We start from the raw sequence: 10,204 nt of genomic DNA, 5'->3' as shown, positions 1-10,204 counted from the left end.
AGGGTAAAATTCAATAACCACGTTGAATAAATTAAAAGTTTAGATATATATACATCAAACCAAAGTTTGGAGACTAGTGACACTATTCCATCATATTAAAGAGAAATCAATCAAGCGAGAGTATGTGACCAAAGTTTTAAAGAGAATTCGGTGGAGACGATGGGGGAGGAGATTGCAACTAAACTCGAAATGATTGCGGGAAATTTGCAAATAGTGAAACTTTGAGGGTGAATTGCCCCAACACCGAGAAACTAGGGGCGAATTCTCCCCAAAAGAGGCGGCAGGAAACGTGTTCACTAAGCTAGGCGGTCCCCCCTTTGGCTTTTTTTATTGCTTTAAAAACAAAGTAGCTTCACAAGTCTTACTTCTGATTGGTTTGGCCACTGCAACGTTAGCAGACTATTCGTTGACCCCTGTGGTCGTCTTCCTCAGACAGACAGAGGAAGTGGAAGGGTCACGCTACCGTCTTGACGTGAAGAGAAACACTCTCCTGCTTCTCTCAGGTACTGCTGCGACCGACGTCGTTCTCTTTCCTTCGTCTATCTTTTGTCCTCTGGCCAGTACTTTGGCCAATGCTACGTCCCGATATTGTGCAGATGATCGTATTTGTAAGCGCTTAAGCTGTTTTTGGCGGATCACTCGTTTATTCTCAGTGCGCTTTGATTCTACGCAGCAAAAAAGAATGTGGGTCTGATGTCAATTTGATTATCGAGCTTTTTTGAGGATTTCACGAGTAATTCTTCGATCATTGTTAGTAATGATTGTTTCCATTGAAGAACATGATTGGGGTGTCCCCTTTTTTTATGGTACTGATTATCTTTCGCATTTGATTTATTTTGATGTCATGAACATGACAAATGCAAACTGCTGGTTCCTTTTGTCTTGGGTTCTATGATGAGTTGATTCGTAATTCTCTTATCTGTTCATGTATAACAAAAGAACTACTTATAGTTAAAAAGAAAGCCGGTTAGTTTTGATAACTCTTTTCTTGATGCTAATTTGCATTTTGGCTAGCAAAAGGAGGCTGTTTTAGTGATCAGATGGATAGATTACCTTTATCACCTCATCATCTCCATCATACCCACTTTCTAGAACATCCTCTCTTTCAAGAACCACTCTCCCACCCTCACATTTATTATGCACCCAAGGGATTTGTGCTCATCATGCTAGAAGTTACAGTTATAAAAGCGCTGCAGTTGAAGGATTTCGTACATTAATATTGGACAGTAATTAATTTCGAGGAAACTTTCCTTTTCATGTAGTCAATGGCTCCTTTGGAGTTTTCCACGAAACACTTTTGCATTAAAAAATTTCCTTGGAAAGAATGGATTCACTATACTGCTAGGATGAGTGCCTATTGATATTATTGATTTGCCGCTCTCTGTTATGGACTAATTGCGATAGCCATCAATCCAGCAGCTTTGAGCTCTGTTTAGATGGAATGATCTAAAAAACCGGTGCCATTGCGTTAGTTTTACTTGTATCGAAGATAAAAGATAGGCACAGGGTACATGTGTTATTTCATTTCTTCAAGTAGTTCTCTGGCCCATCCACGACTCCCTCCAAATGTTCAAATTTCTTTGTTACTACTGATCGGCAGTGCTAAAAGATGAGTGCCAGCAGAGTATTGGAGCAAACACTGGATGATATCCTTTCTGCAATTAAACCGTCACGGGAGGACCAGATAGCTCGAAACCAAATTATTGCCGAGCTGCAGACTGTTGTTCGATCTATGGATATTTTTCGAGGTATTTTTGCTTCAAGTTTGTGGGTAGGTGTGTTTTGTGAAGTTGGTTATAGCTCGTGTCCTCTTGCAGGAAATTCTGCACTATGTGCATGCTTGTTCTGTGGATTAAACAATTCAAATGTATCTTAGAGCTTAAGTTCTCCCAAGGTTTTCCCTTTCTATTTAGCAGTGTTAAAATCTTTATTATTACAGTGTGACCCATCTCTGGAGGCTTGCACTTACTTTGAAGTTCTACTATAGTTACGTATGTAGGGTGTATTCACATTCCCTTTAGCTTGGTTTTGAAATATAACGTTGTAATTGTGCACTGAAAAAACAAAAAAAATCTTACTTGATAGTGCAATGAGAACTGAGTATAATTTGTATGTATTACAAATACAGAATTTTGTGTCATTGAAGGTTAATGAGATTGTTACACAGGTGCGATTGTGGAGCCATTTGGATCGTTTGTCTCTGGTCTTTTCACAAAATGGGGGGACTTGGATATCTCCATTGAGTTACCCAACGGTTTGTACATCTCCTCTACTGCAAGAGAACGGAAAAAGCTCATGTTGTCATTTCTGCAGTTGAAACTAATAGGTAATATTATGCACATATATACTTTCAGAAAGTTTGTCGTTGTCTTATTTCTTGAGCTTGTGCTTTTAAGTTTTCCCATTTGTCAATTACTTGCAAAGGCGACTGCAAGGACTTCAATTTTACAAGAAAATATTTACCAGCAAAATCAGACTTATTAGTTCAAATGGTGAACACTGATGTGTAATATATGAGAAACTCGAATCTAAGAATTTGCGATTGGCCTTTGTATTTAGAGAGTCAAAGTTCTGGGAATTAATAATGACACTTGATATCTCATTGATTTCTTCTCCGTTCTATATGGTGAAATGTGAAAGTTGCCTTTGTATTTAGAGTGTCTGTGGTGAACGAGATGTTCCAATGCATCAACATCAACAGTTTTTGCACTTTAAATAATAACTTTTAGGGGCATATTGCTAATATGCACCTTCTGTAAATTGGCTTTTGCAGCTTTTCCAGTCTTACACCAAGTTTTCTGGCTTTGTACTAGTTTCTCTGTGTCACTTCTGTGCATTGCTGTATGCTCACTCTTGTGCTTCTTGTGCTTCTTGTCCTTCTCTCTAATGCATCTTACACGTTGAAACCTTGCCTGGCCATTCATGTAAACATGACGTGTGATTCATTTACCACCTATTTGTATTAGCTTCATACAAGAATCCAGCAGCTTCATATGCTAGGTGACATTTCAACAAGATAAAACATCTCCGACAGCCAAATATCTAGTAATCCAGTTTATACTTCATCCCGATGGCTAGTATGCTTATTGACTTCAACTTTCAAGTCACTCTTCTTCTGACTGTAAGGGAGATGTAGGATTTACATTAGCAATTTTTAGATGATGTCTTGTGATGCAATTTGTTTCCAGAAACAAAAGGCATAGTGAGTTTCTGCTTCTTGAATCGGTTTGAGATGTTGTAACTAGGAGAGATTTTGATACTCATTAGACATCATAAAACAATGTTTGGCAGGTCGATATCAAAGGCTCCAATTCATCTCCACTGCTAGAGTTCCAATAGTGAAGTTTGAGAGCAGAAGCATTTCCTGTGATGTTTCAATTGACAATCTGTCAGGCCAGATGAAGTCCAAGCTCTTCTTATGGATTAAAGGCATAGACGAACGCTTTGGCGATATGGTCTTATTGGTCTGTTCTAAATAATTCTGGATCTACATTGTTTACCCAAAGCACTGTTAATCCTATCTTATTATGTGACACCATTCTTTTGATAGGTTAAAGAATGGGCCAAGGCTCAGGAAATCAACAATTCAAAGTCTGGGAGCTTCAACTCATATAGTCTCACTTTACTGGTCATTTTTCATTTTCAGGTAAGCTTTGTAATAAAATAACTTATTTAATGGATTACTTGTTAATTCCTAATAGCTCTTGTGAGTGCACTATATAAAGCATGGACATCGTTGTCCCCGAGTCTGTCGCACCATCTCAAGTCTTTGCTCTTATTTAGAAACTTCTTACTGAAAAGGAGATAGATTAGAGGATTGTACTATATTTTTGTTGTTGTTGATTAATGTAAATAATTCGTTTACATTCTTTTCCCAGAGAAGTGGAACCAATATCTTTAGTTCAGTTACTTTTGATTTATCAGGATACTCTGTTCTTTTGGATTCATGAACTATTTTTACCACTGGTTCGTTCGAATTTGTTTTGATAACCTGAATCAATGGTTTCTTGCAGACTTGTGTGCCTGCAATTTTACCTCCTCTAAAGGATATATATCTGGGAGATATAACTAGCGATCTCGAAGGTACTTTTTGTCATTGAAAGCATGTGTAACTTTCCCACTACAACACAATTTATCCTAGCTGACTGCTGTTGTTTCATTATGGTTCGCAATATCCAAAGGTGTCTAATTTTTTTACTTTTTCTTCTCTCCCAGACAATTGTCCTAGGGGGTTTTGTTATATCATTATGGGAAAACGCCTCTCTCAATTTACAGAAGAGGCATATTACTTATGAGCTCTCAAACTGTTTCTATAAGAACTTCAGGTCAGCATATGTAGCTATTTATATTTTTAAAAAAGAACAAAATGGAAGTTATTTGAACCCTGAGACCTTCCATCTTTATCTGGACTATGAACTCTTCATTTGTCACGTCTATGCTCATAAAATGAGTTAAAAGTTAACGAAATATGCTGACATGATGTTTAAGTCAAAATATATGTTAGGGTATTTAGTCAAAAGTTACATTTTGAAGCGCAGGGATCCAAAATGCCAGTCCTCCATAGTCTGAAGGCAACTCGCAGTTTCCCCTTTTCATGAGTACTTTCATAACCCCAAACATCCTTTATTTCAAATCATAACACTTCTCCTCTTGATTATATTACTCTCCTGTAGCCTCAAATAACAAAAATGTTAACAAGATAAAACGTTTGTATACCCATTTCAAAGGTTGCTGTGGTTTTGGTTAAACCATTGTTTGCTGTAGTTGGAGGACTCGTATGCCAACTATGAGATGATTCTGTGGCTAACTTGGTTGGCAGGTGTAAGAGCTGATGTAGTCCAGAGAATTACAGAAACTTGCACTGCTAACATAGCCAGGTGGAAATCCAACAGATACAGGCTGGTTAACCAAAGCTCCTTGTCTGAGCTTTTAGTTTCCTTCTTTTCTAAGGTAATATTTTTGAAGATTATTCCCTTTGAAACTCTATACAGTTTAGAAGATAACAAATATTACTTAGAATTGATATTTGCTCTGCCTAAATTACTTCTTCATTCTTCAGAATCATGTTTTTCTAATGTTTTTGGCTTTTTACCAATGGCTGATATGATGTTAGTTCTTGTGATATAATTTGAATATTACATGGAAACTTTGATGTGCATCATGCCTCATCTTAAGCTTTTTTTGGCAGTTTTCGGACATAGGCCGGAAGGCTAGAGATCTAGGAATTTGCCCCTACACAGGAAAGTGGGAAGCACTAAGGAGCAATACGAGATGGTTACTTCAGACTAATGCGATCTTTGTAATTACCATTTTTTCACTGTTTCTTTGTGAAAGGAAAAACGGAAAAGTAACACCAATAGCTATTACTATCACTTCTTATTCATCATTTCTTTTTTTCTTTTTTTTTTTGTCTTCTGCTGATTGGTTAGATTGAGGACCCATTTGAGCGATCGGAGAATGCTGCAAGGACTGTTAAAGCAAGCCTAATGATGAAGATATCTGAAGCATTCGAGACATCATATCGAAGAGTTTCATCAACCTATCAAACCGAGGATTCTTTGCTTCCTGGACTGGCCAGGCCGCGCGTCTTGAAAGCTCTTGGGAGGACTCCTTCTAGAGCAGGGAGTTCCAGTGGCAACCAAATGAGGATGAACCGTTCAATTGTATTCAATGCCCCCTCGTCCTCACAAGTACAACAGCAATTTCAGAACATGAGTCTGCAACACCGTGGCCAATCGCGCAGAAACCCTGACCTTTTCTTCGACTTCTGAAAATCAAGATGAGTTGGTAGGAAATTATCGAACCAAGCTGGATGCGGAAGATATGAAAGTGAAGTACCTTGCCACAGTTTATTTAAATAGTTGCTCGTTATCCAATGGTTGCTTTGCGTTCGACGTGTCTGCAATTTTCAATGTACCTTTGTACTTTCTCTAGCAGATTGCTTTGTGCTTTTAATTTGGGATGACATGATTCTGGGCACATCTGTAAGTATTAACGTTACCTTGGTCTTCTAAACATGGCTTTTGCACAGGAAGTGGACTTACGCGTGCTGAGATGATTTTCTAGACGAAGTTTGCTTCTTACATCCATTTTACTTCGGTTAGCTGAGGAGAATAGCAAAAGGAATGAGGATGAGTTCTGCTAAGTTCCCTTGAAAGAAATTGATGTTTATGACTAGTTTTCTTTAGAGTTTATGGGCTCAAATCATAAAGATTTCAAATTGTACAACTAGATTAGTTGCATGTATATATGTAGTTAATCCTCTAAACCCAATTTCATGGAGAAAATCTGTGCTTAGGTTTGATCTCGACTCCTGAGTGAGTGTTATGTTTATCTCACTTAGAAAAGGACCATTGACATTCTCTCCTTCTTTAAAGGAACTGTTCTCTCTTTACATGTATGAAATAAGTCAAATACTACACTTCTTCCCTGAAATGATGTTCAATTTTTAACCAACTTCTTAAACTTGTATTTTCTAATCACTGGAATTTGCCCCAGTGGCCACCCTTCCAACATGTAAGGGGGAGGTGAGGGGTTCAAATCCGCACATTCTCATGGGGGGATGGGGTGGGGACGAATAAGTTTTAAGAGTGGATAAGTTTTAAGAGTGGGTTTCGACTCCCACGCCCGCAAAGAGACGACACAAAGTCCGAGAGTGAGTGTAGAGTAGGCATAGAGTAGAATTGATAAAAAAAAAAAAAAAAAAAATTGTATTTTCTCTAATAAGTTTAGCAATTCACATAAATTTTCTAGTCAAGTCCCTCTTATATTAATTCCGGTTAATTCAAGTTGATATGACCATCCGACCATGCCAAGTATGAAGTGGATGCTTTTTCCATAGTGGCTTGTTTGCCAAGACAAAAATTTACCATGGCAGCTTGTCCATAGAGGCAAAATTTTCTTTCCACAACATATTCTAGTAGGGATTGACAGCCACATTAGCTCGAATTGACCGATATCAGTGCCAGAGGTCAGAGGGTTTTGATAAATAATAATAATAATAATAATAATAATAATAATAATAATAATAATAAATAATTCAAATCCAAGGACTTGATTAAATAAATTAATAGTTCTAGTATTGAACAAAAATGTGAAAGTATTAAAAAATAAAATTTTACGTTATGAATAAATGGGTAAAGTAAAAAATTATTACCAATTAACTTTCAAGTTTTAAGCAACTCTTTGAAATTCTACAAGGGGGCTTTCTACTTAAGTGATTGAGTTTTGTCCTTTTAAGATAATTCACAATTCTGAAACCTTCCAAATGAAATTTTTAATTACATTCCCCAATTGTCCATAAGTTCTATTATATCCTGTATGATTGAATTTTGTCATTCTCCTCTTTCCCTTCAAATTTTTACTTTAATTTAACATTGTAATTATTTAAAAAAAAAATTCCTCATGTGTATTCAATAATAGGAAACCCATAGTTTGCAAGTGTAGAAAATCCATAGCTATTTTATTACTCAAATAAATTATTGTTAGAGAATCTATATATATTTGTTACAATAATCTTTGGTTGGGTTAATTAATGAAATTGTGATGTTTGGTCTCATAAAACAATTCGATTAATGAATATGAATGATTTTTTACATAAGTAAAGATGAGAGATTAGGCTTTAACAATTAGGAAAACATCTACTAATATGAATCGTATCTTGTAGTAACTTGGAAGGACTAGTCGAGCTAGTGTTTTTGAAAATCTTTGGGTATTAACAAAGAAGGAAAAATAAACATTATTAAGGGTCATATGTTTCTCGCGTTTCACTGTTCATCTCCTCTCTCAAGGCAGGCGATTGTGCACTGTTCACGCCGACTGGTTCCCTGCTCGGCCTGGACGACTCGACCTTCCTCTTGCTTCGATTTTTGGGGGTTTTCTTCCCCTCACCTTCCTCCATCTTCCTTTGAGTGGATCTGCTCATTTTCTTCCCCAAGACAAGATCTCCGCTACCCTACTCGGCTCTGATTCGACTGTCACTTGCTGGAGCTCCTTCTCAGCTCTGGCTCGAGACGGCTATGGAGGTCCCAAGCGTCTTTGCTCTGGTTCGGCCGTTGCTTGCTGGAGTCCCACTCAGCTCCGGTTCGAGGCTCACAGGAGTTGCTCGTGCTCGGGCCTTGCTCGACTCTGGTCTGAGGCAGCTGTGGTGGTCTAGAGTGTCCCTCCTCTTCGTAGCTCGGCCTGGTATGGAGCTCCTTACATTGGTTGGTATATAGAGTTTTGTTGACTGCTTGGTGATTCTACGGGGCTCGATGACCTCTTCTTTGGTGAAACCTCAGCTAGGTGGTGGTAGGGGGAAGGGGCCGAGCTCCCCTCCTCACAAGTCTGTGGACCGGCAAGCTAGCAAGCCGGGCCAACAATCCCGACCCATAGGAGGGTCTTCTTTGACAGGAGATGGCTTGAGCTGTGGGCCGATCTCTCGGTCTCTTCGGGAAGGCCGATCTTGGGGATGAAGTCGAGTTCGGGCTCCTACTAAGAGGGCCCCGAGCAAGCAAGCAAGCTCTTCAAGGCCCCCCCAAGCCTAGTCGTGGGCCAATGTGGTGCGGTTGGCCGCAAAAGGCTACAAGCTATCCTATATTCCTCCTGCTGTTGTTGTGGGGGAGAAAGCGGTTGTAAATTTGACGAGAGAAGTGCTGCAGGCTGCAGATCCCAAATGGAAGGAGTTCTTGGTAGGTTATTTTGTTGAGAGAAGGCTTCATTTTCAGATGACCGAACAGACTTTGAAGAATACTTGAGGGACAAAGCTAGTAGATATGCCGGCCGATGACCAAGGTTCTACTATTTCCATATCCCGGACCCGGTGTTCCGGAGGAAGATCCTAGAGGAGGGACCGACCACTGTTGCTCGGATTCCCCCTATTTTACAACAATGGAAACCTCTTATGGAGTTGAAGAAGGCTAAGCAAACTTCCGTTCTGGTGTGGATAAGACTCAAGAACCTTCTCCTCAACCTGTGGTCCGCACCGGCGATTAGTGTTATAGCCAACTTCATTGGAAAACCCCTTCATGTGGATCAATGAATCGAGGATACGAGGATGATTTCCTTTGCCAGAGTGTGCGTGGAGATCCAAGTTAATCAGCCAAGAGTTTCGACGGTTGAAGCGAATGTTGATGGGGTCACTAGGTTCATTGCTATGGATTACGAATGGAGGCCCCTTGAATGCTCCAAGTGTGGGGTCTTTGGATAATAAATGTGATGCTGCCCCTCCCCCTGTTCGGCCTCTTCCTGCTCCTTTGGACGTTGTTCGCCCTTTTGACCAGTCTTCCAGGACTCTTGAAGCCTCGGAGCAGGGCTGGAAGTAGGTGAAGAGCAAGAAGAAAAAGGCTCACCAATCTTTGGAGGGGACTCCACCCAGTTCGGTCAGTCCGAGCGAAGGAGAGAGGTCTTTGAAGCTCAAGACTACGGCTATGGAGAAGAGACTGCTTGGTACATATTCACGTAGGCCCCCTAGGGGGCCTTTGATTATTTCGGAGCAGGTCGATACTGTTCCAACTACTTTGGTTAAAGCTATCACCACTTCAGTGCCAGTAGACACTGCGGTGCCCCGCCCGGAGGTTGTAGGGAGCTCAGACATCTCTTTTTCGGAGGATGATCTCCTCTCCCTTGGCCCTTCAACGAAGGCATCTGTAGAGGATAAGAGGCCTGCTGAGATGCTGGAGCCTCCTCCTTCGACTATACAGGACAAGCTACTTGATCTTGCCCCAGATCCTCCTCCTTCGATGGTCCGAACAGCCCTGCCTTCTACTAGGCATAGCTTCTCTAAAATGAGGTAATGCTCTTGCCTTCTTTTATTGTGTATATATATATGTACATAGGTTGCTAGAACATTAGGGGGCTTGGTGCCCCTCTTAAGAAAGCAGAAGTGAGGAACTTTGTCTTGACGAACCGATTGGCTTTGATCGGGGTTGTTGAAACTAAAATTCCTCACAACATCTTCAATACCATTTTTGGGAATTTGATTTCGAATTAGTGCTAGCGGTCTATTTTTGAGTACTCTAACTGGGGTAGGATTTGGGTTGGTTGGGATTCTACTGTGATTTCCTTTGAAGTTTTATTGGTCTCGGATCAAATGATTCTTGGGAAGCTTTGCTGGTTGGAGACTGGAGTGGCCTACTATGTCTCTTTTATTTATGCCGAGCATTCTTTTTCTACTCGTCGACCTCTTTGGGAGGATTTGGTGGCGAGAAGCTATTCTTTGCAGGAC

The 10,204-nt window shown here is 40.0% G+C and overlaps 1 protein-coding gene across 4 annotated transcripts; it reads left to right on the top strand.

The window, feature by feature from the left end:
* Positions 1 to 373: 373 nt before the first annotated feature.
* LOC104421907 (protein HESO1-like) lies at positions 374 to 6,304 on the top strand. Of its 4 annotated transcripts, none has more exons than XM_039308082.1 (9): positions 374 to 503; positions 1,601 to 1,748; positions 2,168 to 2,326; positions 3,292 to 3,464; positions 3,551 to 3,646; positions 4,014 to 4,083; positions 4,820 to 4,950; positions 5,189 to 5,299; positions 5,430 to 6,304. In XM_039308082.1, exons 2-9 carry the CDS (start codon positions 1,610 to 1,612, stop codon positions 5,769 to 5,771), a joined length of 1,221 nt encoding a protein of 406 aa, XP_039164016.1. In that variant the 5' UTR covers positions 374 to 503; positions 1,601 to 1,609; the 3' UTR covers positions 5,772 to 6,304. The 4 variants fall into 4 exon arrangements, with proteins under 4 accessions (XP_039164016.1, XP_039164017.1, XP_039164018.1 ...); XM_039308083.1 differs by having other exon boundaries at positions 486 to 608; XM_039308084.1 differs by lacking the exon at positions 374 to 503 and adding an exon at positions 666 to 684.
* The last annotated feature ends 3,900 nt before the right edge of the window (positions 6,305 to 10,204 follow it).

Source organism: Eucalyptus grandis, chromosome 3 (genome assembly GCF_016545825.1).
Source record: "Eucalyptus grandis isolate ANBG69807.140 chromosome 3, ASM1654582v1, whole genome shotgun sequence".
Lineage (NCBI taxonomy): Eukaryota > Viridiplantae > Streptophyta > Magnoliopsida > Myrtales > Myrtaceae > Eucalyptus > Eucalyptus grandis.
Note: the sequence above shows the minus strand (reverse complement) of the source record. Positions and strands in the feature narration are given on the sequence as shown.

Bases quoted from the DNA above. Each gene is read 5' to 3' on its own strand.
- LOC104421907 (XM_039308082.1), top strand. From the start codon at position 1,610: ATGAGTGCCAGCAGAGTATTGGAGCAAACACTGGATGATATCCTTTCT. The intron at 1,749-2,167 runs GTATTTTTGCTT...ATTGTTACACAG, and splicing joins ATCTATGGATATTTTTCGAG to GTGCGATTGTGGAGCCATTT. The intron at 4,084-4,819 runs GTACTTTTTGTC...CTTGGTTGGCAG, and splicing joins TATAACTAGCGATCTCGAAG to GTGTAAGAGCTGATGTAGTC.